The sequence below is a fragment of the Lotus japonicus genome, chromosome 1 (assembly GCF_012489685.1).
Source record: "Lotus japonicus ecotype B-129 chromosome 1, LjGifu_v1.2".
NCBI classification, from domain to species: Eukaryota; Viridiplantae; Streptophyta; class Magnoliopsida; order Fabales; family Fabaceae; genus Lotus; species Lotus japonicus.
This window is the reverse complement of record NC_080041.1, coordinates 136,090,593-136,117,754: the sequence shown is the minus strand read 5'-3', so window position 1 is coordinate 136,117,754 and position 27,162 is coordinate 136,090,593. Positions and strand designations below refer to the sequence as shown.

The window sequence follows — 27,162 nt, the reverse complement described above, 5'->3', positions numbered from 1 at the left end:
GTATAACATTAACGAACTTATAAATCAATTCATAAGATGAACTTTTTTTACCTTGAAGTGCATGCTAACATCTGTTTACTTTGGAGCCAAAAGATATTCAAACATAGCCTAAATGGTAAGGACTATTAAACACATTGCTAGAAATCAACAATAGTAAATGCCTTTAAAATTCAGACTCTCAATACAAGTTTTAAAAGGTGCAACTGTGAAGACAGTCTAAAGCCATAAATATTGCACAGCTCTGAAGGACACAGGTAGTGGTCAGCAGAACAAAGTTGGTCTATTCACAATGAGGAAACTAGAACCAAATTGCCACTTGATGGGCACACATGAAACAAGTAAATGTAAATGCACACCCAAAAGAGCCATCAAGACGGAATCAAGATCCTCTTATATGTAAATTTCATCATGTTTCCTTGTGCTGACATTTTGAATCTATCTCTCTCTTCATGCAAATTAGTAGAAGGTACCCTTAAAATAATTATGAAGAGAAATATAGACACAATACTTTATTTGACATTGTAATGTAATATACGAGATAATCATAATCCCAACAAGAGGAGTGTAATATAGAGAGGGGGCGAGTACGGCATAATCATTTCTTAACACCAAAAGAAATGGAGAAGGCAGGAATTCTTATTAGAGCAAGAGCATGAACAGAGAGAATAAAAAAAGGTAAAAATAATATAGTTGTGGTATTTTTAAGTGCTTTGAATAATAATCTCGTATTCATGACTAAGAAGTTTTATCAGCAAATACATCTTGTATGAAATGCTAACATACAAAAATCATATTAAATTTTAGCTCAAAGAACAAGGAAGAACATAAGCTGAAGAGCCTCAGATACAAGTCTCAATAACAGCATTGATTGTATGGAGATCTATGGAGCAATTTCAAGCCTAGGCTCAAAGCAAAAACCAGTAAAGAACTGCAGGGAAAATCTTTTTGTCACAGGGCACTTTGGTGACCATTTCCATTGGTTATGGCTCATGTCATATATGAGAAGAGTGGGAGCTCCATAACTTTGAATAAATATAAGATCATCTGCACCACTACTAGCAAAAACATCATCAAACTCCCCAAAGCCTTGGAAGAATTTGAGCGGCATTCGTCCAATCTCTTCCCACTTCCTATCATTCAGAACCCATATACCAACTCCTTTTATTATGTCATGTCGAGCTGATTTACCGATTCCTCCCACCATTACAAGCTTCCCCTTCAAATTCATTAGACGGGCACATGTTAGATAACAAGGTACTGGAATAAAGCTCGTTGTTAAGCTATCTTGAGAAGAACAGTTGGACAAATTATATGCAACTAGGGCATGGCGATTTTCCAGCAGGCCGCCTCCAGTTGAGTAAGCTAAAAAGTATAGCACCCCATTACATATCACACTCTCGTTACCACCTCTCCAACCCATCGAAACCTCTGTTAAAGGTGTCTCCCAAGTTACTTTTTCTGAATGGTATAAATGAATTGAGATATCCCACTCGAAAAAGGTTTTTGGGACTTGCTTAGATCTTACAATTGCCACGGTGTAACTGTGAGATTCCCTGTTCACTGAGAGTGCTAATGCATTGTAATCAGAAAATTTCAAAGCTGGATGGTCCTCAAGTTTCTTGTAGCTTTTGGTAATAGGGTTGCAGACGTATAATTCATCCTTGATGTCATAGTCCATGAAGCAAACCATGCCACCGGATGAAGCAATAAACCAATTAGAAGTGTCAATGCATGGAAGTTCAACGCCATACCATTTGCGAAGGAAGGGATCAAAAGCATAACCGATTGGTTCATCACAGTTTGTAAACATAAAGTACCAAGGTTTCTGCGGAAGAATATGTGAAAGGTTCGATAAAAACCTCTCTTTAGTAACAATTTCACGCCATCTTTTACACACACAACAAGCTCTAAAAATGCTCGCAATGGGGAGATACATTAGGATATGTTCCAACAAGTCACCAGGCAAAACTTCATCCACAGAAACAATAGTTCCTTCTTTTTCATCTTCCTCACCAGGTTCTGAAAGTGAAACAAAATCCCGAATCTCCCTTCGTCTGTTATCATAGTGGCTTATCCATGATATTTCCCCTTCCATTGTTGTTGAAAGGAAAGACCTACAAGACCATATTACAACACAAGAATAAAAGAAAAAGACAGATGGTTAATTGGTTAATAAAGCATCATGATAACAAATAAAAGGGTATACTTAGATTGTGGAGATATGTCTTCCTATGTTCAAATTCAACAAGGTAAAGCACCTCACAAGTTAGTCACAACAAAATGAAAAGGGTATTTTGGATCATCCAACCATGATCTATTGTGCAAAAATCACAATAAAAATAACATTCATGTGCAGGGTAAATAATCAAAAGTAACTTGGAATAAAATACAACAAGGACAGAAGAAGATATAAACAGAAAATTAACTCCCCTTTAAAGGAAAAGAAACAACATTTGACACAAAGCAACTTTCCATAACCTTGAACATAAGGCACAATTCAAACAATTGGAAAAAAAAAAGGTGAAATACACATCAAGCAAACATCCAATCCTAGATCCTGAGAAATCCCAATCTAATATCAAAATTCCCAAAACACATACAGATCAATTGAGCAAAACACTAAAGCAATAAACTTTTTTCTGAAAAAAACTGAATTTTTTCGAGAGAATTGAACTGGAGAAATGAAAATACCTTGTTTGCAGGAAAAGGGTATGGAAGGAAGGAATTCAATGAGCGTTCATATGAGCGACCCGAAAAGGAAGGGACGAAGAAAATGGGAAATTAGATTCAGTGAATAGCGATTAAGATTCTTTGAGAGGTGCCTCAAAAGCATTCAAGTTTGGGGAATGGAGGAGGCGTGCATTTTGCTTTCAAAGGGAAGAACAGAGAAATGGGTGGCTCCAGATTTGGTTGATAAACAAGGCCAAGCAACACAACACAAAAAACACTTTAGGAGAGAGAAAGAGAGAGAGAGTGAGCAGCGTTAATTCATCTATTTATGTATTGTGTGTTAAGTTATTTTAAAGTATGAAGTTGGGGTTTCATCATCGTCCATGAAAATGAAACGCATATTATAGTTAGTCGTTTACTGCTCTGCATACTCGTAACAATAAGATTAATTATTGTTGTCGGCAGTGGATACTTTAAACTTAATTAAAAGAATAATGTATCAAAGTGAAATAAAAGGAAGAGAGATTAATGATTGATGCGGTATATATTTTTTAATGACACGTTATATTTTTTGTGCATTAGTTGTACTCTTGCTTTTTAATTTCTATATGGTTTTCCACTAATGGTGTTGGAGTAGATGATTCGACCAAGGTGACGACTATGACCAAGGTGACGACTATGATGGTAGTTTTTACTCAAAGTCAAGGTGATATTGTGAAAGTTTTATTTGGAAGGTTATGGCTAAAAAGAATTGATATTTAAGCGTGTATGTTGTGACCCACTTCCCTTTTCTATGTACCTACCTAGTGCACGATGTGCTCTTCATGGTGGAGTATCATAATTTTCTTTGTCAATATAGGCAATGAGAATTGGGATTGTCGGTTAAGACAGTGAAAGCTATAATTGTCGATGTACACAACGGAGACTCAAGACCTTGCAATCACGGTGGAAGTTGTTGAGGTTGATTATAATGTATGTCTCACATTTCTAATGTTGATGTAGAAAGAAAGAGGTCAAGGAAAATATCTTAGAAAAATCTCACATTGTGCGGCGTGGTGAAAGGTGGTCGAGTCCAAGATCACCAACACTATATATAAAGATTTCAAGTTCCTTGTAACAACATATCAAGCACTACCACGAGGAAACATTTTAGGCTTCTGTTTGTGTTTTCTTTTTCTTATACTCTATGATTTCTCTATGATTTTAGAGTCTTGTGAAATGTAATGTAAGTATTTGCTTTGGAGTATGTGAGTGTATTGAAGTCATGAGGTGGTTAAAAGTGAAATATGTGTGTTATAACAACGACCATAATTTTTCTCTAATTTTAAAATTTTCCCCACTATATTCTTGTGCGTTAACTATTCTCAAACTTTCTAATTTCTCTATGATTTCCCAATAAAACTCACTCACATACATAAAGATTGGAAGAGAAATTAATAATTATTCTTCATAATATACAAACAGATAGCTAGGGTGATTAACCCGTAACAATGGGTACGTGTTGAACACCACCTCATCGTTTTCGTAAGACAAAATGTTAATTAAAGGAGTAAAAGTAGAAAGTTGGCTCAAAAGCCATGCCAAGAATCAAATATATACTAGACATAAGTAGCATGTGGTGTCCTTACCTTTGGCCGAAGGAGTGTGCACAATTATGTTGTGTTAAGAATTGTTGCAAAAAAGAGTGATGGTGGCCACACCACACCACTAGAAGAAGACTCTTTCCAGCGAAGTAACGTGTAATGCAGGGCCTCACTTCCAATAGTTTACCCTTGGTTCCTCTACAATATCGATCAATTTCAGCTTTCAATGTTGTGATTGTTTGTCCTGTTATCTCCAAAATTTTAATGGAAAGCCAACCAAATATATTTGCAAAATGAAAAGAAAAAGCATGCCCGAGAGTCCATGGCCAAACATTGAGTCAAACGTCCTTCTTGTAGGTGGGCAAATGGTGGATTTGAGCTCTTTTACATGCTTTGCTTATCCTCAAGCAAAGTGTTTGACAATGTTGGGTATTGGGTCGTGGAACTTGAGGAATTCGAGCAGTAAAACCGTTTAATTAGGGAATTGATTTAAAGTTACCTTAACAGTAGCAATCATAAATTAGTTATTGCATATGTGTAATTAGGACACTCGATAAATTAGTTAAAAGGTTGCATAAGTCTCAATAGGTATATGAGGTAACTTCGCCTAATATTGTAAGTCCCAACGCACAATAACTGACCTTAGTATTGTATAAGTCATCCTAATCACATGAGCATATAGTCTAACATTGGAAGTTGGACACTCAGTAACTTGACTTAGTATTATATAAGTTAGCCAGGTGACATGAGGTTACTCGGCCTTGATGCACGGCGTAAGTCGGTCACTATATGAGTCCGCCTAGACAGAGATTATAAGTTGGCCATGATGCATGGGAATCTCGACCACATTATAAGACTCTCTTTTTGGATTTCATTTGTTGAATATGCATTAGAAATCGCGATCCCAATTTACAATATATCAAACATACACCATAAGTCCGCCAAGATGCTGAAGCACACCTCAAAACACTAGTCTATCTTAGTTTTATGCTTTCAATTAATGGATTGATCAATTGACTAAAGTGCAAAAATGTCTCTCTTTATTTTGTTCGATGAGTTGTTAAAGAATGTGGATGGATTTTCCTTGGAGGTTTGAAAGGTATGTTGGTCTCACATAAAGGGGAAATTGAATTGACAAAGGCTCTTGCTTTGGTGATGATCTGTGAGTACTGCTCATCTAATTTTAGTGCAGAGCAGCTAATCAATATTTGTTTCTTGATTATGATACCAAAATAAGTGAGCAAATAGACTTTCAAGTTCAATTACTTAATTGAAAAACATGCATCCCAGCACAAACTTTGAATTTCATGTATTTATGAAAGCTTGAATTGTAAGGCAACAAGCTAGAGCTAAAAAAAATTTCAAAAGCAGAACACTGTAGGCAGAGACTACTGTACAACAAGAGGCAGTGACAGAGAAATGGCAAACACGAATAGCTAGAGATGTGAATTCGCCACGGAGAATCTCCACCGTCCATCATGTTGACCAAACTAGACTATAGTACTTGACTTCTTCTTCTTCTTATGGTGATCGATGATCATGATTTTACCTTTCTAACTCATTGCGGTTGGTGGTGGGACCCAGGCACCGGATACTACCGGGGGCCACCAAGCAGCACAAGAATCCCGAACCCGCTAACCCCTTCTTTCCCGCTCCGGCCAATTCCCTCACCCCGTTCCACTCCTTCAACGCCGTCGTCGCCGCCGCCGTCGATCTCGGCGACGATGAAGACGACGTCGTCGTCGAAGACTCCGCCTCATCCAAATCCACCGACTCCGTGCAAGAATTCTCACAAGATTCGCTCGAAACCTCCTCGTTCTCCTCCGCCTTCGACTTCGACTTCATCTTCCTCCGCGGCCGGCTCTGCATCTTCTCTCCCATCAGGTCGCGGTAACCAATCGCCGATATCTTCTCCAGCGCCGGGAAACCTGACGAGCCGTCTATCACCATCGCGCCGATGTTCATCACGCCGTCAAACCTCCCCGACGGCCGCTGTATCTGGACGGCGGTGAAGGTGAAGCGCGGCGTGCCGGGAGACACAATGTTGCTGATCAGGAACCTCACGGTGCCGACGAGGTGGTCGCGGAAGGTCCCGACGGCGTAGATGGCGACTGAAATTCCAGAGGTCTCGCTAGCAACATACTCCGGCGTGACGCGGAAGAGGAACTTGTCGTTCCAGGTAGGGTTCTGGCCGCCGATTTTGTCGACTCGTGTTCGGAGCTTCATGGAAGGGTCGATCCACGTGACGGCGTAGGTTTGTAGCCTCCGGCGGAGAGAGGAAGGGGGCTTGAGGCCCTGTGCCGAGATCAAGTTGATCTCCAACACTAGCTGCTGCTGCTGCGGCGGCGTCTTCTTCGCCGGCGACGGCATTGTTTCTCTCTCTAACTCTCTCTCTAGAATGCTAGTGCACCATCTCTACTCTTTCTTGAATCTCCGGCGAGATCAACGGACAAGATGGTTCAAGAAAGAATCAACGGTGAGGTGAGGTGTCAAGTGAGTTGAGAGAGAGAGAATATGGTGTTTTCAGAGAGTGGGTCCTACGTGTGTATTTAAGGGGTGTATTTATGCAAATTTGAATTAGTTAGAGGGTTAGAATGTAAATGAAGATGCTAGCTGTAAATAACTGAACTGGGTTTAGGGTGTGAGGTCCTAAGTGAATTGTTAATAACGGCTATAATGGAATCTTCACAACAAACCCCACTTGACAACTATTATACAGGTCACACTAATAAGTAGTTAAATATTAATTAATCTTTATTTTTTAATTCTTAATGTGTGGGCTTTAAAATTGGGCTTGAGCCCAAAGGCCCACCATCATGTTTTTGTTTTCTCTTTTCTCTCTTCGTGGTTGTGATTACTGTAACAGTGCTAGGGTTTTGCAGAATCAAGGTCTGGCAACAATGGGAAAAGCGAAGAAGGGACCAAAATTTGCGGTAAGGAAGAAGCTTGTTTCTTCCAAAGCAATTAAAAAGTGAGTTTGTTTTTGTTGTGTTCTTTGTTAATTGTTAGTTTCTTTGTTATGTGCTCTGTTTTCACTGCTGGAATTTGTGCGAATTCAGCTATAAACAAGAGGTTTTGAACCCAGAAAAGAAGAACCATGTAAAGGAAAACTTGCCCAGAAACGTGTAAGCGTTTGTTATCACCTTTTACTTTCACTAGCACTATTTTTATTTTATTAATGTATGGTTTGAATTTGGCTTGTTTAGTCCACATTATTCTTCGGCTCTTTTCTTCCAATACAATACTGCGTTGGGACCCCCTTATCGTGTTCTGGTGGATACCAACTTCATCAATTTCTCTATCCAGAATAAGGTAAGTTATAGTATATTTTTCTTCTTCAAAACTTTGCACTTGTTGTGAACTTGTGATACTTGTTTCCCTCTGTTAACTGAAGAATTGAATGAACTATTGTATGATTATATCTGGTTCTGCATGTGTAGCAGCTTCTCATGGAATAGTATGTTTAAAATTATAGTACATGGTGTTGCTGATGATGTTTGTGAGTTGTGACTGTATTTTGATGATTTCCATCGATGGTGGCTCACACAATTCATTGGCTTTGTTTATGTAGTTGGATCTCGAGAAGGGAATGATGGACTGCTTATATGCAAAATGTGAGTTTAAATAGATGATTTAATGTCTCAGTTTATGAATTTCATGTTTAATTTTAGTTGAGTGTTGGGATTTCTATTAGGTTTCAGATCTTATGTTGTGATAACCTTTATAAGATTAAAAATTTGTTATTTGAATAAAACATCCCATACTTAACTCTTACTCTTATTCTATTGATACTTTGGATTTTCAGGCACACCTTGTATCACAGACTGTGTAATGGCAGAACTTGAGAAGTTAGGACAAAAGTATCGTGTAGCTTTAAGGTAGAAATTATTTCATGTTCCTAATCCTTGATTTTCATTGCTTTATATTCTCATTCATTCGGGATATGCATGTGAAATTCAAAATTATTCATGAATGCTAGCTAGGCTGAACATTTCTTTTGGCGAAGTTTCTTCTTTACTATGTGCATTATCAATTGAGTTTATGATTGGTATATTTCTATGCTAAAATCCCTAATTTTTTAAAAGATAACATGAATTAGAAAACCAACTTTTAATTTCATCCGTTTTCATATTCTATTAAAAAAATAGACATAGGAGGAGTTCACAAAGGGTAAAACTTTAGACAGAGTGATAGAGTACAAATCAATCTTCTTCGATGGTTTTTTTTGTTTAGACTTGAGCAAAGAAATAGTATTGTTCCAGTCTCTTATTGTGGATAATTAATTGCTTTTATACATGACAGGATTGCAAAAGATCCTCGATTTGAGAGAATACTATGTACACACAAAGGGACCTATGCTGATGACTGCCTTGTTGAGAGAGTTACTCAGGTGTGACTTACTTTTATGCATCTGTGACATGTTCAGAAACATGTGGGATCATCTTGATTATTAAGATTCATTTGTCTTTTTCTGGCTTTAGAATAGTTTATCTTTTTTGTTTTGTTCAACAATGAAGGCAAGATCTTTCTAATATATTAGTACATTTTTTTTGGTTTCTTATCAATTGGTCGTATTAGATATTTATTTCCTATTTTACTGGACTTAGGTATTTCTTCATATGGTTTTGTAGATCCGTAAGCTCATTTCTATTGATATTTTTCAATTGAAAAATGAATATATAGTATATCAGGATACTTACATTTGGGAGTTTTCCTCTCCCTTATGTCCCTTGTAATTTTTTACTTTGAAAAATTGCGACGAAGTTTTGTTTTCGTTATTTTTTCTCAATTTGAATTCATAATTAAGCTAATGAATATGATTGAGTGTTATTTGTTTCATTCTTGGTGTTTATGAGCCTTATTTTCCAAATTCTTGGCTTTTGCAGTATATTCATTTAAGTAAAGTGAACACTTCTATTAGAAATAGTTTCAAATAAAAATAGCAGGAAACTCATCTGCTGCTTATTTACTCTAAATATTTTCTTGAGTGCAGCATAAATGCTACATTGTTGCAACATGTGATCGGGACTTGAAGAGAAGGATCCGGAAGGTAAAGTCACTAATCTTTTCTCCATCTTTGATTGTCTTGCTATTGGACCTGGATGCATGAACCCTGAGCACCCCTGAGCTGGATTTCTGTATTGCAGATTCCTGGTGTGCCCATAATGTACATCACCAAACACAAGTACTCAATCGAACGGTTGCCTGAAGCAACAATTGGTGGAGGTAGATACTCTGTATTGTAAAGTAATATTATACAGTAATGTACATATCTGTTCGCTGTGAAGGTTGGCTACCAAGAAAGCGTAGGCTATAGCTAACGACTAACTAAGAAATTGAGCTTAGTTAATTAGTCTAGGGAATCCTTTGGTAAACAAGATAACCAAAGTTTTATTTAGTTTATCTCTTCAGCACACATGAGACAAACTAAATTTGAGCATGACATTGCCACTGACATACTGCTTGAATGGTATGAAGAGCTTTTAGGTGCTTTTCAATAGCCCTGGTCAGTATGATTCCTATAGTAATAGAAGAAATATACAGAACCTAAGTCGTCTAGTTATAATGAAGCAAAGTTTCTGCTTATTTGAATGTAGTCAATTTTGTAATAAAGCCACTGTTTGCTTCTTGCACCTTAACTTAGTGAAATTCATACCCAAATAATATGCCATTTTGTTGTTGTTAACAATCAAGTGCCTCATCCAGTCTTAATGAATGAAAATGAACCATTAATCCTATTAGCTATAAGCAGGATTAGACTATTCTATGCTGCTCTAATTATTTCCTTACATAGTAGTATTTTACTCTTTTTTGGCACTCAACTGATGTACCTATGGTTTTTAATGCAGCACCAAGAATTTGATACAATGACACAGCAACTGTGTATAACTCCATAATGTTGACACTATATCCCGCTACTTGTTTGGTCCGTTTGTTTGCTGTACTAAAATCTGAGGGAAGCTCTGATGGAAGCTCAACGATGAACAGGAAGCAACTCTTCCATTTTTGATACATGAAATTTCCCCGGTGTTACTTGGTCGATTTGGATGTTGTAAAAGTTTCTTTCCCTCTGTTGCCTCACTGATGTACCAAGTTGAACCTTGGAGAGTAGTACCTAAACTACAATGACATTTTCATAGTTCTAGTCATATAGATATCTTGAAATGCACTTCTTTTTTTATTTGGAACTAGTAAGGTACCCGTGCCGTTGCACGGGTCTGCACGACGATCACTGTGATTTTAACCAACAATAATTATTAATATACATAAATTTATTTATTTGTAAATATTTATTTGTAAAAGATAAGTAAATTTTACGTTCAAATATGTATTTCTAATGATATTCTTGAATATAAGCGAGCATAATAAATTAGAATAGCTTAACTAACGATCATTGCTTCTAAGCAAAAGCATGGTATTCAGCCTTACTACTATAAATATTGCGTGCAACAAAAGTGATTGAATCACAACACCCATGAGGTCAGTTATCCAAATTTGATGACAGAATACATTATACATTATAACCTTACAAATAGTTATATCCATGTAAACTAAAAATCCAGGCAAACATGTGTGAAAGAACAAATAATTGTAATTTTGATTTAGATTTGATAAATCCAAACACCATATGCATACGGTGGCCACTTGAATCGTTGAGAAGAACCTTTCTTGAATCGAGTAGTGACGACACAAAGGTTGAACCTTGGTAGATGATTGGAGCATCCACAGCCCCTACAATAACCAAAGAAATATTAAACTAAGGTAAAAACAATATGAAGAAAGCAAGTGATAATTAAGGGATAACATTGAACAATGTTAGAACATAAATCTCCTAAGTCAAGTGATACTTGTAAAGTAGAATTGATGCTAGCAACCATGAATTGATTAAGCAATAACAAAAGAAATGCTTTTATGGTTTAATGAGTTAGTACTTAGTACACTTCTAGTATAAGAAGATCAAAAGAAAGAGTAGAAGATTTGAAGTGATATAAAGTAATGAGTGAAATAGTAAATAACTCACAATATTTTGAATTTCACATGATTTGTTGTGACTTTGTAGAATCAAGAGCTGAAACTTGTATTTCCATTGCAAGCTAAATACATAAGATAAATTATTTAAGTCAGAAGGAGTAGCTTTAAACTTAATGTCAGCTCATATTTATAAACTTTTTAGCAAGAATATTTTATATTTTACTGATTAGTCTAAATTACAAAGCATTTGCTGTAATGAGTTCAAAATACAAACCAAATCTCCAAAAAGTAACACTTCAGCAAGTTGTAAATTTGGACAACAAAAATGGTGCATCGGCCCTGCAAATAATATGAAATGTGGTTATTAATTTGCCATTCAATATTAATATGCTAGTTTATAATGGGTTTAGAATCACTTACATGATGAGGAAGTTGAGAACTCCCAGATGAAAAAAAAACTTCTTCCACAATATGTAAACATACCAAAAAGCCTATATCATATTCAAATATAAATATTAATAATAGGGAAAGTGCAACTTGTATAATGTTGCTTTGGAAAGTTCAAACAAACTTAATGAGATCTAGCTCCATGAGAGAAAATTTTAGTAATAAAGTTTCTTAAAGACTCTCTTAATGGAAAACATGTTATCTTATAATGGATTTAGATAAACTTACAGGATTAGGAAGTTGAGAACTCCCAAATGAGGACAAAATACTTCTTCCGCGTCATGTAATCATGTAAGTGCACCTAAACCCTATATATTTTGAAAACATGAATATTACTTGCTATGGAAAGTTATAACAAATAAAGCTGTCTCCAAATTTCAATGGTGCAAAAAAGTAGCAAACTTGGTAGATAATGTTGCAAAAAAAAATGCATTTGCACAGGTAAATAATTGTGACATGTAAATATTTAACCATTCTAAACTAAAGCAAATATGGCTGTTATATTAACAACTTTCATACCGGAATGAAGTTTTATTATGATATATATCAAAAACCTGAAAAAAAAATATTCATATGGAATAGTTAGTTCCCTAACGATATATAATATATATAATTAAATTATATATATATATATATATATATATATATATATAAAAGACTCACCTACTGTAAATTTTGAAAGACCTCCTTGAACACAACATTAGTAGTTGTGTTTAAGGGTTTTCCTTCACTATCATGTATTAAGATCTTCAAACCTTGTTTACTTTGAACTCTAGAAAAGGCCACATACAATTGACCATGACTAAACACTGGCTTAGGCAAATACACTCCAACATTAGCTAGTGATTGACCCTGTGACTTGTTGATAGTCATAGCATATGAGACAATAATGGGGAATTGTCTCCTTACAAGTTTAAAAGGCCATGGTGATTGAGATGGGGACATGCACATTCTAGTAATGTAAGTCACAACTCCCTTGTTCTTTCCAGAGATTTCCTTAGCTCCAATAACATGATCTGAAAGGTGTGTAACAATCATTCTTGTGCCATTGCATAATCCTTCACATTGGTCTAAATTTCTCATCAACATGATTGGTGTACCAATTTTCAATTTGATCTTGTGATTAGGGAGACCAGAAGTTCTAAGTGAATTCAGAAACTCAGGTGTAAGAGTCTGAAGTATTGGATTTTGAAGTGCTTCTGATTTGTCAATTGAATCAGAGCTCAAATATTCTCTTTCATTACCTGGTATTAATGATAGAACATAATCATTAAGCTTGTCCACAACCTCAATTGTTGATGCAAGAATAGCTCTAGAATTTAAATATTCTTCTTTCAAGTAATTTCTTGCCAAATATGGATAAGTGCTTTGCACTATAGCACATATAGGATCATCAAAATTAACAATGAGGAATGATTCAGGAATCTCTATAGTTGCATAACCATCATTTGGCTCACCAAGTTTTCCATCACCAACATCTAATAACCATTGTGAAAATTGTTGAAGTTCATTTGCATTCAAATTATTTGGATCATTTTGTAAACGCATATTCTTTGTGAGTTTCAATACATGGCAATAGTCCCAAAGATATGAAGCATTAATTGTTGCATTGACAATATCAGAACGACTACCTTTTGGTATAACTGGAAGAATTTGTCTGAAGTCACCCCCAAAGACAATCACTTTTCCTGCAAAAGGAGCATTTACATTATTAGAGCAATTCATGATATCTCTAAGACTTTTATCTAATGCTTCAAAGCAAAACTTGTGTGACATTGGAGCCTCATCCCATATAATTAGCTTAGCCACTTTCAGTAATCCTGCCAATTCACTTCCTTGGTGAATATTGCAAGTTGAGTTCTCTGATGTAGGCACTGGGATAGCAAATTTAGAGTGTGCTGTTCTTCCTCCTGGCATCAATAAAGATGCTATCTCACTGAATGCTACAGTCAAAACAATATCTCCTTTTGCACGTAAAGCTGAAGCTAGTGTCTTCCACATAAATGTTTTTCCGGTACCACCATGACCATATAAGAAATACATCCCACCCTGCTCGTCAGAAACTGCTTTCATGATTGTGTCAAATATAGTCCTTTGCTCATCTGCAACGTATGAACAACAAATTAAAATATGTGTTACGAAAATATGAAAGATAAAAAATAAATAGTTTAACATGATATAAAATTGCACAACCTGTGAGAGACTTGAAGTAATTCTGGAACTCCTCATTCAATTTAGTTGTATCATAATCACGTTCAGCATATATGAGCTTGTTTCCCAAACGATTTGTGACATATCCTTGTGGATAAGGCATTGATGGGAAATCCTTCAGACTTCTTCTATTTGATTGCAGTAACTCTTCAATCAGCATAAGAGTTATATTTTGCAATTCATTATCACTAAGCTGCAAGTCTAACAAAAAAGAACAGAAAATAAATATGAATTATATCAGATTTTATAATGAACTTTAAGCAAATAATTGTGTTACAATATGGTATATGAAGTATAAAAGGACTAATTGTTTACCTTAGATATTTGATAGCTTTCTTTGTTGATAAAGAACATCTTCTGATAGCCATTGCCATGTTTGCTGCCACACTTTCTCAGGTCTCGTAATGCTGTTGGAGATTAGCAATCTTAAAAATAACTTTCTTAAATAGTGACCTGGTCCCCAATCTTTCGCTTCCTTAATAGCTGCAATATACTCTCTATCATCTTCCAAGAATCCCATTGCAAAGCATGCCTCGCGAAAGGTAGGATGTAGAATATCGCCCACAGTTCTGATGTCTTCATAGCTACATGGTCCCTTAACAACAGCTAACATCATTCTCAAGTAAAAAAGTTCACCAGAAATTGGAGGAACCCAATTAAGTCGTCCAACAGTGTAACCCCACTTCCTAAGTCGCCAACATCTTTTTTTTGTCTTGTAAACAAACTTTGACACAAACTGTGCATAAGTCAAATTTCTACCTTCATGATAGATCTTATTTGCATTCAACCATGATGTAAACATTGATTCTTTAACAGTTGCTTTAGAGAGTACGGAACCAATATCATCATCATCATTAAAATACACACAATGTTCACCGGGAAGATGAAAATAACATCTTTCAACCGCAGGGGATCTACCATGTATTGGAAATGCCAAAACTCTCCAACATGCCTCACATGATGAGATATATCGACAATCAAGATATTGTTTAATTTCATCAATTACATCAACTTGATTTCCATTTTGATCTTTAGTAGGGACAATAGCTGCAGTGATTCGATCATACCCTTTGTTGATGTATTTGAATAAGTACTTTATAGAAGTACTTTGATTACACCATTCAACATTCATATGTGTCTGATACTTCAATAAGAGTGTTGGATTATAGGGAACAACATAACGGTTGTCAAGAATGATACCTCCTTTTTCAACGGTGTTGCCATTATTTCTTCTCCTGTATATTGGATAACCATCCTTGTCAACAATAGTACCACTCTGATATTGCTTAGGAAAGTACTTGGAACATTTCCCATTTTTCATGCATGGTGATGATTTATTAGCTGAACCACAAGGACCATGTATCATATGAGAACTGACTATTTGATATAACTCTCTCTCATGTTCTTGGTTAGGTATTTCAGCTGAAATAATTTTGTCAATATCCTCTGGATTTAGATACTTGTTATCTGGATGCAAGAAAACCAGAATGTGCGCATGTGGCAACCCTCTCTTTTGAAACTCAATTGTATATATATCTGCATAGAAAAAAAAGAGGTAGTTAGAAAGTTTTCAAAACATATTTTAGTAAGATAAAAAAAATTGGATAAAAAAACGTAAAGGTATATTCTTTACATGCAAGCACACGACCAAATATTTTTCCCTTCTTTAAATCTGTCATTAGTTCTTCAAATTTAATCTTGAAAACTCTAGAGACAATATCAGGACGATCTTGTGCTGTTAACTTCATTGGTTTAAGCAACCTTTTAATTTCTGGCCAATTTGGATTGCATGTGAATGTAAGGAACAAATCAGGAAAGCCAACGGCACTACAGATTGCCATGCCATCAAAATACAACTGATCCATGAACCTACGACCTCCTACAAATGTTGAGGGCAATATGATTCTTTTCCCTCTATTTGATCCCTGATTTTGAGTATGATCAACTTGAGAAGTTTGCAAACTGCTATATTTATCAACTCTCAACTCTTTTTGATGATTCCTAATATAAGACAACCGATCAGACTCCATCATAGTGTATGCATCGACTATAAACTGTTGAAACAGTCTCCTGGCTCTCAACAAAGTTTGCCCTTCATCTCTACGCATTTGAAGTCTGAAAGATATCCACTCTCTAATAGTAACTTTGTTTCGTTTGGATTTTTTAGAGCCAGGTCTATTTCTATGTAGCACGTCATGCCTATATCCATCTTCACCATAAGGAAATAAAAGTGGATATTGCAAACCAAAATAGCCCGGATATAACTCATTTATTCTTTTCAATTTTCCACTTTGTCATTCAAGTATTATGTCTCTGTTTGACCCCACGTCAACATCACCAACAATAAGAGCAGCAACTTCAGAAACAGACGGTAAGTTATATATTCTTCCATCGGTAGCTCTATCAGAAATGAGTTTTAACTTGCAGTCATGTATATGTGAAGCTTTAAATCTCTCCTTTGCCATTCTAAATGATTTTGCATATGCATTATCGTGATCAAGCATAGCAGACAACCTCCTCATAATTTCTGGCTTGAGATGATCCTGATTCCTATTATGCCAAATATAAATGATTGTTATTATTTACACAAAAATGTACTTCTATCATAACTAAAATGACTAATTTAATAAATTTAATCTCCAAAAAAAATTATTATCTACATACCTGAATGTAGATAGTCTATTTTGCACCTCATTCTCAGTGTCATATATATAAAGGGCTTAATCATCATATTAGTCCCTGTCTTTGTGTCGCCGTCTGAACCAGGTCCCTGACCGGAAAAATTTGTGGATTAAATCCCTCTCTTTTAAAAACGTATGGAGCAAGTCCTCGCCGGAGCTCAGAGCTCCGGCGAGCTTGCTGAGTGGCAAATGAATGCTGATTGGGCTTTATCCACGTCATTTTTAATTAATTTTAAATGATACATATTTAATTAAATTAAAACTATTAATTAAAAAATTCTTAATTTCTAATTTCATAAATATTAATCCTAAATAAACACAAAAAAAAAAATTCATGAGGATCATCAATATTCTTCCCTTCATGATCTCCAACCCAGAAAAAAATCTTCCTCAACCAACAATCTCAGAAGTCCCAACAACCTTCCTGAATCTCACCCCAAACCCAACTCCTTCATGTCTCCAAACCCAACTCCAGATTCAGGAACAAACCCATAAACCCCATCTGTTGCCAATGAGCCAAAAGCAAGAACCTCAAATCATAATTTCTCATGATGAAAAGAATCTTGAATTGAACCCTCATAAAAACGAATCAAAACTGAAACTAGATGTGAAACCAAATTTGAATACAAAAGAACACATTTACTGAACTGAAATCAAAACCATAATTCATTCCAGAGCCAAATTTCGTTCCAAACCCATATCTGAGCATAAAAAATACTTTACAGAACTCAACCTGACCCAAAAATGGGAAAAGATGAAATGAGAAGAAGAAGAAGGACATCCCATCTAAAAAAATTCAATCTTTGCTTGGATATTGTGCAATAAACCTCTTTGATTGTGTCATCTCTGCTGGCTTTCCATCTTCCTCCTTCTCCTTCTCTTCAGTAGCTTATGTGCTGCCTCTGTTCTTCCTCACCCTCTACTCCTTCTCCTTCTCCCATGAACTCGAACTCAGATCCGCACCCAGAACGACCTATTGAACCCATGTCGGAAACAAACAAGCCACAACAACCACCCGAGCTCAAACCGAAGCAAACCTAGTCGTACCCGAACCCAAAACAAGCTAGATCGAGTCAAATCGGTTGTAGGTTGTGGTGGGGTTGGGGTTTCAGTTGCAGGTTTTCATGGGGTTTTGGTTGGGGGTGGGGGTTGCAGGTGGTGGTGGGGTTTTCATGGGTCCTTTGGTGATGATGAAGAAGAAGAGTAAGAAGATAAAGGAGGAGGAGAAGAATTTCTGGATTCTACCGGAATTGAGAAATTAGGTTTTGAGAAGATGAAAGGAGGAGAACGGCTGGAGAGGAGATGGATTTTCATGTTTTCCATCTATCTAATTATTTAGGAAATTAGGTTAAATAATAATTTTGGGTTTTTAATTAATTTACTTTTCTAATTTCTAATTTTTAATTTTTTTAATTCCACGTAGGACTCATTAATACAGTCATCATGCCATTTCATCACTCGCCGGAGCCCAGGGCTCCGGCGAGGACTTGCTCCATACGTTTTGCATTAATGAGGACCTTTTGCACAAATTTTTCCGGTCAGGGACCTGGTTCAGACGGCGACACAAAGACAGGGACTAATATGAGGATTAAGCCTATATAAAGTTGTGCAAATTTTGGAGAATCACCAGGCTTAGGCAATAGGCTACCAATCAGATGACATGTTTGTCCTTGTATTCTAATGGTAGGCGGCCCTTTGCCATCATTTATTGACGTATCTAGTTTTGCTCCAGGTGATGTGAAAGCAAACATCATGTTATATGCACGTATATGCTGTTGAAAATTCTTGCTATCAGGGGAATCACAATCAAACATAAGATGCTTCAACACATTTGGGGGGCTTTTCAAAAGTGGAAGTTGAATCTTCCCATCACCACAACACTTTTTAAATTTGGGGTTCTTTGTCTTTTTGTCTTTTTGAGTTCTTTCTTGGTACCACATATATGCTCCACAATGCCGACATTCAAAGTCAGGATTTCCAATATCAGCATATCCTAGTATACGAAATAATGATAAGCACATAATATGCCAACACAAAATTTGAACTAATAGTATTCTCACATACTTGTATTAGATGTCCCAATATCTCGCCCAAGATCATCTTCAATAACATATTCTTCATAAGAACTTGAATCATCATCTGATATTAAGGAAAAACGAAGACAAAGTTAGTTGTGGAAGGAAAAGCATAATATTAGTTTAATAATACACTAAAAGTTTGTAAAAGAATGTAATAAACATAAACATCAACTTCATCATAATCATAATCATAATAATACACTAAAAGTTTGTACTATTACCTGTGCTAGATAGCGCCATATCATGCCCAAGATCCTATCCTCTTCGAGAACAAAATCTTCATTAGAACTTGAATCATCATCTGACATTAAGTGAAAAAACCGAGGCATGTTATTTGTGCAACTTGTCTCCTCAAGATTGTGATATTGCACAAAAAGCATACTATTCAGTCTAATAATACATTAAATTTATTAAATCGCTGTAAAAGAATGACTTTACCATCAACGTGCCAAAGTTCGTCTTGAAGACCGTATTCTTCATCAGAACTTGAATCATCATCTGTCATTAAGTGAAAAACTAAGATATAATTAGTTGTGCAACTTGTCTCCTTAAGATTTGTCATACTGCACAAAAATCACCTTATCTAGTCTAATGATACATTAAATCTTTGTAAAAGAATGACTTTACCATCAACTGGATGACAATGAGAAGTCTCAGGGATCTGTGGTTCTTGATCACACACATGTGTTTCTCTTATTAAATGTGTATCTGACATCAATGATTGCTTCACACTTGAGGTTGTTTTTCTTTGTTGAGGCCTTTTCTTTCTCTCCATAGTAGAATTTTCTGCATCTACTATATTGTTGATGTTGTCATTGAATTTAGAGAACTTGGTAAAAAGGTTGACACCCAACAAATTAATGTCAACTGCATTTCTTTGCACATGCTTGACCTGATTGCTTGGTTGACTCCATCTATTGGATTTAGAACTTGAAGTTATATCGGGAGTCACAACACTATCATTTGCCTTGTTAAGAATCGCGGATGAGATATCTGTTAAAGGTGTACTATGCAGTGCTCTTAGGGAACATTCTCTATCTGCCTTCATAGAATTAGTCTCGATTGACATATGATTTTCAATATCTACAAAAAAAAAACATTTGAAACTTATTAAAATGTGAAAAAGGTAGACTGATCACAACAACGACTGTATCAAAATAATCAAGGTTTAAAATACCATGATGAGCCCGAAGCAAGATTTGTTCATTACGTTGACTAAATGCCATTCTTTTTCTTCTCTTCTCCTCTAATATTAACTTCCTTTTCAAACGTGCTTCCTCATGTTGACCTTTGTTATTTGGTCCTTTGTCCATGGCTTCAAAAGAAAGTAGTTTACTATTGTCAATTTAAATCAAGACCCAAAAAGAAAGTTCAGGAAACATATTTGAGAGATGAAAGCAGGAAATAGGTCCTGAAATCAAAAACCCAAATACATTGTGATTAATGGAAGAATGTGTTGGTGACAAAAGAAAGTTAAAGTTGGTAATGGAAGAAGAAACTTATTAATGGTGAGATTTTTTTCAAAGGGGATTAAAAATTTAATGGCAGGCAAAAAAGTACTGAGAAAAGAAAATATGTTATGAAAAGACTCATCCACAATATAGTAAAATGAAAGAAAATCAACATATTAAAAAAATATGTCTGACTTAAAATCTTGGAATCAAGGCAAGATTTTATAGGATACAAACAGGAGCACCAACATCCCAGGAAAATAACCAAAACAACACTAACCTTGCAGAGGGAAAAGGAGTTTGTCGAAGGAGCTTCACCGAACCCAAACAGAGCTCCAATCAGCAGCAGGAGTATGCTTGTAGAGGGAACCAAAAAGAACAATAGTCATCTTGGGTTTGAGATAGGAAAGGAAGAAAGCAAAAGTGGGAGAAGAGTATAACTGGCATGGTGGGTCACTTGTGCTGATCAAAAGTGATGGGGGGAAGAAAAGCAATACCGTACTTGTGCTGCAGAAAAGTGATGAGAGGAAGAAAACAAATATGGTACTGGCAAGGTTACAATTGGAATAAGATTATGAGTAGAATATAAAATAAAATTAGAATTAGAATAAAAAAACAAAGAGTTCAAAAAAAAAACCACCAATATATGGTGGGTATGTGGCCACGTCACTATTTTAAAGTGATCTTGCATTTGAATGATTTTATTATATCATGATTTTTTTTCACGGATATACTATCATGATTATATACTTTTTTTTTTCTTCTTTGAAGAAAAAGATAAGCTTATTTTGGTTAATATCAAAATATATTGTCAGTTACTTTTTTTTTTTGAACGTAATGTCAATTATATGATTTCTTAAAAAAGTATATTTGATTGGATTTGAATTATTTTATTTTATTGTTTACAGGAAAAAAAAAGGTATACTTTATACTTTATTATACTTTATTGATACTATAAATAAACTTGATGAGAGTAACACTCTGATGAAACATAAAACACCCCACCTCTTGTCTGTAGTATGTGTCATATTGAAACCTCTCTAGGACAAAACTCATTTAAGATAAAAAAAAATTGATGCATCGGAAAACTGATTAAAACTTATTTTAATTTGACCAAAGAATTTTAAAAATTATTTTAAAAACAGTTTATTTACAAAACAACCAAAGATACAAAAAATAAAATTGAGAGCATAATCAATCTGGCACTGTGTTATTACGTTGAACAGAAAATTTGCCCAATTCTATTTTTTCAAATGATTTCATATCCAATCAAACCAATGCTAGATCCTTACTGTTTTCAAGAAATAGATTAAATAATACAAACTTAAAATTAAAATTAATACAAGGTTCCAAGACATATATTCACTCCATATAATAAAGTGAGCTGGAAAACATCTTCCACATAGTGAAGTCAATACTGGCTAAACAGTTTAGATAGCATCTAATTACAAAAAGATTATATAGCATCTAATTACAAAAAAGCCACAGTTACTGATTCAACTGTTTCTAACAACTATGGTTAGTTTCTATTCTAGCCAAAAGATGCAAAAAGAAGTTTCACTCATAAGCTTCATCTTAATAATAATAAATGAAGCATATCATTCAGTTTTGATGTGCTTTGTGACTTTTGAAGAAGAGAGTTGAACAGAAGGCAAATCTTGGCATGCAAAATCATCATCTAGTGTATCCTTTGACAATCTCTTAGCAGGAGTACAATGTCCTATTGATGTAGTATCAGAATCAGCTGTTGCAGACAATGATTGCTGAAAATTTAAGAGAAATAAATACCAATCAGCACACTTCCAAATTATTGGAGCAGGTTTCAATCTTGCTTTATATCTTAGTAAGACACTTACAATCTCATATGCATCATCTTCTTTGAGGAAGGAGCTAATTGATTTCCCTTTCTTGCTCATTAGGGAATCCTACAGATAAAATCATGTGTTAAAAGTTTATAAATCCAAACTTTTTTCATAAGATGGATCAAAAGATACCTCATCAACTTGCAATTTGTCCCTTATGCTTTCAATGGTCTTTTCATTATCAGAAACTCCTGTGACAGAAAACTGTTTGTAGCCGGGTTGAACCTTAACTTTAAAGGCAAACAGTTTTCCAAGAATGCAATCAATTGGTTCTGGAACAACCATTGCATCAAATTCACCTTCCTACATAATGACGAAACAATTAATCTCCAAAAGAAACATGCATAAGACTTTAGTGTAAGTTGTGTAATTGTATATACTAACATCAAGAAGTTGCTTCTTAAGATCAATAGCAGTTTGCTTCACTAATTGGATACACTCTCGATCCCACAGCACAAATTTTGAACTATTATTGTTATAGGATACCATAACTTCAACCCTAAATCTGGAAATACATACATTAAACAATTAGTAAAGCATATCATATGCAAAAACGCATTCATCAAAACATAGATAGTGATTAAAGTATATAACCTTGGAACTGTTTCAGTGTTTTTTTTCCCACATTTTGGACAAGTGAATGGTAGACTTGAACAATCTGCCTTCCTATTGCACTTAAAGCATGCTTCATAGCTCCAACCATTTCCAACACACACTTTATCTATTTTGGCAACAGTTACTACATAGCATTCCTATCAAATACAATTCATGATCAAATTTGTAGTTGTGTATTAAAAAAATTGAAGATGACATAAAAACAATGCAAAAAAAATTATGTTTGAACCAGATACCTTCTGAACCTCATTAAGCTGAGACAAACTTTTAACAATATCATTTTGCACAAATTTCTCTTCACTTGTAAATTGAGAGCATGAAGAGAATTGAGACATTTTTTGACTGTAAGATTCATTGACACATATTGAGCCCAACCTATAAAATTATTAGCAATTTAAAGAGATGTGTAATAGACTCAAAAATATAAATATAACAAAAAAATCATCTTGATAAAACTATAACCTGAATCTAATAAAAGATGACAAAATTGTACCTATTTTTATACTCCTAAATCTCCGCAAGAGGTTCATCAATGAACAATTTCGAACAATACATTGAGTTTTGGATGGTTGTTGGATATTTCCCTGCAAAAAAATAGTGATTTCCATATTTCAAAAGTTAGTACAACAAAGTCAAAAAGCATAAGAGAATTTAAATTAAATATAAAATAACAGAACAAACCATTTGTCTCTTTTATCTTTGCAAGAGAAAGCAATATGACAACATGACCTTCTACATGTGTTTCCAGAAAACTTATCATCCTAGCTGCATAGTTCTCCCACAAAGTACAATGAAGAGTATTGTTCCTTCACAAGAGAATAGAGAAAAATAAATGAATTTAAAATTGTACTAATCAATTACATAAGTTGCTAAAAAATAGAGTTAATAATCCTATAAATTTATAACCTTTCATCCTTTAAGACCAATACCACCCTTTTTGGCACACTCTCTTTTTGAATTTGTACGACATCTGACAATTCACCGATCACATCTACAAATAAAACATAAGTTACAACATAACTTCTATTAAAAAAGAATCCTAAAAAAGTAACTTTTGTCACACCAAATATCACATTACCTACTAACACTTCAGTAGATGCACCTCCCGCTAAGATGTCATCAAAGGGAGTGAAGTGATAAATATTATGAGGTATTTCAGGAATTTGACGCGCTTGCACTATTGTCCCTTTCATGAAAACTAATTTGTAAGGATGATTTGAAGTCCTAAATTGACCATCATTGTGGTTAACCTCAAAGTTTTGAACAATATAAGTGTTGTCCTCCTTAAGCATTGACTTCCACTTGTCAATATCGAATTTTTTCACTACAGCTGTAATTTTTCCTCCCTGCAAAAGTAGGAACATAAAAATCTCATAGTCAATAAGTGTAGTATTAGAAAATGAACATGAAGCCTCAGTTAAAGAAACTACCTTTTGATCCATAAATATCATTTCCATAGCATTCACTTTCGATGACTTCTCAACAACCCAAAGATTAGTTATTCTTACTCCCAATTTCCATGTTTCTTTTGAATCATCAACTTCAGCAATCAAGCTAGTCTTACGTGCCATACCTTGCAGGGAGAATGGCAACACAAATAAGGCTTCTAAATCTAAAACCAAATAAAAGAATAATATTTTTTGGAAATCATATTTGGCTTCAAATCTTCACAATCTTCAAAATCTGACTCAAAAGTGTGAACAATGTTTTGTGAAGGGATTTTTTTTTTTAAATATAAGAGGTGAAACGGTGAACAATGTGCACACCTCAAAAGTGTAAAGCAAAGCAAAGTCAAATCTTTAGAGAGTAGAAAAAGAGGGAAACATATTGAAGGAAACCTATCATCTTTCTTGATAAAAAAAACAAATCTTCAAAGAAAAAGATTTGAATTTTTTTTATTTACATGTGAAAAAAAGGGGGAAAAAATCAAACCTTGATGAGTTGTAGAAGACTAAGGAAGAAGAAGAACAAATGCATTCACCGGTTCTTTACAGGAGAGAAGTGATGAATAGATTGTGAAAAATGTGAAATATGTAAAGTGATGGGAGGAAGAAAAGTGATGAGAGGAAGAAAAGCAATACCGTACTTGTGCTCCAGAAAAGTGATGAGAGGAAGAAAACAAATACGGTACCGGCAAAGTGATGAGATAGGATGAAGATGGCAGAATCCAGAGTAAAAAGTTAGAGAGAAATCTGGAATAGATAAGATTTTGCCTATATTTTTATTATTATTTCTCTTTCTAAAGTGTCAGAGTACATCAAATTGGTTTGAATTGAAAATAAATTAGAGAACCTATGAAATGAAAAGCAACATGAATAAGACAAAAAATAAGAGAGGTAACAAAGAATGAAGGAGAGAAGAGAACTTAAAATAATCTAAAAAAATGAGAGCACGACACGTCACCAGTTAGGGTTGGATTTTCTTAGAGTATATTGATTACATAAGTTGCTAAAAAATAGAGTTAATAATCCTATAAATTTATAACCTTTCATCCTTTAAGACCAATACCACCCTTTTTGGCACACTCTCTTTTTGAATTTGTACGACATCTGACAATTCACCGATCACATCTACAAATAAAACATAAGTTACAACATAACTTCTATTAAAAAAGAATCCTAAAAAAGTAACTTTTGTCACACCAAATATCACATTACCTACTAACACTTCAGTAGATGCACCTCCCGCTAAGATGTCATCAAAGGGAGTGAAGTGATAAATATTATGAGGTATTTCAGGAATTTGACGCGCTTGCACTATTGTCCCTTTCATGAAAACTAATTTGTAAGGATGATTTGAAGTCCTAAATTGACCATCATTGTGGTTAACCTCAAAGTTTTGAACAATATAAGTGTTGTCCTCCTTAAGCATTGACTTCCACTTGTCAATATCGAATTTTTTCACTACAGCTGTAATTTTTCCTCCCTGCAAAAGTAGGAACATAAAAATCTCATAGTCAATAAGTGTAGTATTAGAAAATGAACATGAAGCCTCAGTTAAAGAAACTACCTTTTGATCCATAAATATCATTTCCATAGCATTCACTTTCGATGACTTCTCAACAACCCAAAGATTAGTTATTCTTACTCCCAATTTCCATGTTTCTTTTGAATCATCAACTTCAGCAATCAAGCTAGTCTTACGTGCCATACCTTGCAGGGAGAATGGCAACACAAATAAGGCTTCTAAATCTAAAACCAAATAAAAGAATAATATTTTTTGGAAATCATATTTGGCTTCAAATCTTCACAATCTTCAAAATCTGACTCAAAAGTGTGAACAATGTTTTGTGAAGGGATTTTTTTTTTTTAAATATAAGAGGTGAAACGGTGAACAATGTGCACACCTCAAAAGTGTAAAGCAAAGCAAAGTCAAATCTTTAGAGAGTAGAAAAAGAGGGAAACATATTGAAGGAAACCTATCATCTTTCTTGATAAAAAAAAACAAATCTTCAAAGAAAAAGATTTGAATTTTTTTTATTTACATGTGAAAAAAAGGGGGAAAAAATCAAACCTTGATGAGTTGTAGAAGACTAAGGAAGAAGAAGAAGAACAAATGCATTCACCGGTTCTTTACAGGAGAGAAGTGATGAATAGATTGTGAAAAATGTGAAATATGTAAAGTGATGGGAGGAAGAAAAGTGATGAGAGGAAGAAAAGCAATACCGTACTTGTGCTGCAGAAAAGTGATGAGAGGAAGAAAACAAATACGGTACCGGCAAAGTGATGAGATAGGATGAAGATGGCAGAATCCAGAGTAAAAAGTTAGAGAGAAATCTGGAATAGATAAGATTTTGCCTATATTTTTATTATTATTTCTCTTTCTAAAGTGTCAGAGTACATCAAATTGGTTTGAATTGAAAATAAATTAGAGAACCTATGAAATGAAAAGCAACATGAATAAGACAAAAAATAAGAGAGGTAACAAAGAATGAAGGAGAGAAGAGAACTTAAAATAATCTAAAAAAATGAGAGCACGACACGTCACCAGTTAGGGTAGGATTTTCTTAGAGTATATTGAAGTGAAAGTTTTGTTCTTATTGAATCTGAATCATATCTAGTTCATGCTTCACTTAGAAGACTGAATTTGAAATTAGAAAAATCAAAATAATTATTTTTCTTTTCTTTTTTTAATTATTCCGTACATGTAAAAAAATAAGTGCCTAATGTGGGATCACGATCAAAACAACTGCAGGGGGTCCCAATCTCAAACACGAATAATTTCAAACAAGATCCTTTATATTATAAACTCTTTGAAGTAGTAAATCTCACGTTTCATATTATTATAACTTAAACTTAATTAGTACTTGTATTAATCTTAATGTGGTATACATATTTAAAAAAATTGTCTAGAAGGTTGTTAAGTTCAGTTTAGTCAAAGACATCTGTTCAAAATCACATTGATGTAATTTTATTCTCAGAACTGCTGTCATCTCTTCAAAAAAAAATGTCTCCCAAAGTAGAAAGAATATGTATGGGAGTTAAAACAAAAAAATAAGAGAAATGTTCTACCCAGAGAACGGAAGAAAATAGTGTTTCAAGTTCAACATATGATAAGACAACGTCTCGGCTTAAATAGTTCAAACGGTTGAA

At 34.6% G+C, this 27,162-nt stretch overlaps 5 protein-coding genes and 1 pseudogene across 7 annotated transcripts; 1 reads left to right on the top strand and 5 right to left on the bottom strand.

Annotated features, from left to right (window-relative positions):
* Positions 1 to 706: 706 nt before the first annotated feature.
* On the bottom strand, positions 707 to 2,983 carry LOC130731359 (F-box/kelch-repeat protein At3g61590-like). The gene is made up of 2 exons (XM_057583626.1): positions 2,692 to 2,983; positions 707 to 2,114 (listed from the first exon to the last, which is right to left on the bottom strand). The coding sequence occupies exon 2, from the start codon at positions 2,093 to 2,095 to the stop codon at positions 881 to 883; it is 1,215 nt and encodes a 404-aa protein (XP_057439609.1). The 5' UTR covers positions 2,096 to 2,114; positions 2,692 to 2,983; the 3' UTR covers positions 707 to 880.
* A 2,892-nt stretch (positions 2,984 to 5,875) lies between these two features.
* LOC130731358 (uncharacterized) lies at positions 5,876 to 10,540 on the top strand. Of its 2 annotated transcripts, none has more exons than XM_057583624.1 (10): positions 5,876 to 6,432; positions 7,136 to 7,224; positions 7,313 to 7,378; positions 7,460 to 7,565; positions 7,825 to 7,867; positions 8,059 to 8,131; positions 8,556 to 8,643; positions 9,247 to 9,303; positions 9,401 to 9,479; positions 10,103 to 10,540. In XM_057583624.1, the coding sequence occupies exons 1-10, from the start codon at positions 6,358 to 6,360 to the stop codon at positions 10,114 to 10,116; spliced, it is 690 nt and encodes a 229-aa protein (XP_057439607.1). In that variant the 5' UTR covers positions 5,876 to 6,357; the 3' UTR covers positions 10,117 to 10,540. The 2 variants fall into 2 exon arrangements, with proteins under 2 accessions (XP_057439607.1, XP_057439608.1); XM_057583625.1 differs by lacking the exon at positions 5,876 to 6,432 and adding an exon at positions 6,693 to 6,734.
* A 201-nt stretch (positions 10,541 to 10,741) lies between these two features.
* On the bottom strand, positions 10,742 to 16,593 carry LOC130731354 (uncharacterized; annotated as a pseudogene).
* A 284-nt stretch (positions 16,594 to 16,877) lies between these two features.
* On the bottom strand, positions 16,878 to 20,586 carry LOC130731355 (uncharacterized). The gene is made up of 7 exons (XM_057583621.1): positions 20,374 to 20,586; positions 19,820 to 19,957; positions 19,270 to 19,725; positions 19,081 to 19,140; positions 18,864 to 18,943; positions 18,629 to 18,703; positions 16,878 to 18,557 (listed from the first exon to the last, which is right to left on the bottom strand). The coding sequence occupies exons 2-7, from the start codon at positions 19,953 to 19,955 to the stop codon at positions 18,408 to 18,410; spliced, it is 957 nt and encodes a 318-aa protein (XP_057439604.1). The 5' UTR covers positions 19,956 to 19,957; positions 20,374 to 20,586; the 3' UTR covers positions 16,878 to 18,407.
* Positions 20,587 to 21,489: 903 nt separating this feature from the next.
* LOC130731356 (uncharacterized) lies at positions 21,490 to 26,486 on the bottom strand. 2 transcript variants are annotated; one of them, XM_057583623.1, is made up of 15 exons: positions 26,084 to 26,486; positions 25,580 to 25,722; positions 25,228 to 25,495; positions 24,503 to 25,140; positions 24,001 to 24,143; positions 23,649 to 23,916; positions 23,477 to 23,561; positions 23,252 to 23,376; positions 23,064 to 23,154; positions 22,807 to 22,945; positions 22,550 to 22,707; positions 22,340 to 22,460; positions 22,088 to 22,258; positions 21,950 to 22,018; positions 21,490 to 21,856 (listed from the first exon to the last, which is right to left on the bottom strand). In XM_057583623.1, the coding sequence occupies exons 10-15, from the start codon at positions 22,903 to 22,905 to the stop codon at positions 21,692 to 21,694; spliced, it is 783 nt and encodes a 260-aa protein (XP_057439606.1). In that variant the 5' UTR covers positions 22,906 to 22,945; positions 23,064 to 23,154; positions 23,252 to 23,376; positions 23,477 to 23,561; positions 23,649 to 23,916; positions 24,001 to 24,143; positions 24,503 to 25,140; positions 25,228 to 25,495; positions 25,580 to 25,722; positions 26,084 to 26,486; the 3' UTR covers positions 21,490 to 21,691. The 2 variants fall into 2 exon arrangements, with proteins under 2 accessions (XP_057439606.1, XP_057439605.1); XM_057583622.1 differs by lacking the exon at positions 26,084 to 26,486 and having other exon boundaries at positions 25,580 to 26,006.
* On the bottom strand, positions 23,078 to 25,720 carry LOC130727274 (uncharacterized). Its single transcript, XM_057578383.1, has 7 exons — positions 25,580 to 25,720; positions 25,228 to 25,495; positions 24,001 to 24,182; positions 23,649 to 23,916; positions 23,477 to 23,561; positions 23,252 to 23,376; positions 23,078 to 23,154 (listed from the first exon to the last, which is right to left on the bottom strand). The coding sequence occupies exons 1-7, from the start codon at positions 25,718 to 25,720 to the stop codon at positions 23,078 to 23,080; spliced, it is 1,146 nt and encodes a 381-aa protein (XP_057434366.1).
* Positions 26,487 to 27,162: the final 676 nt, after the last annotated feature.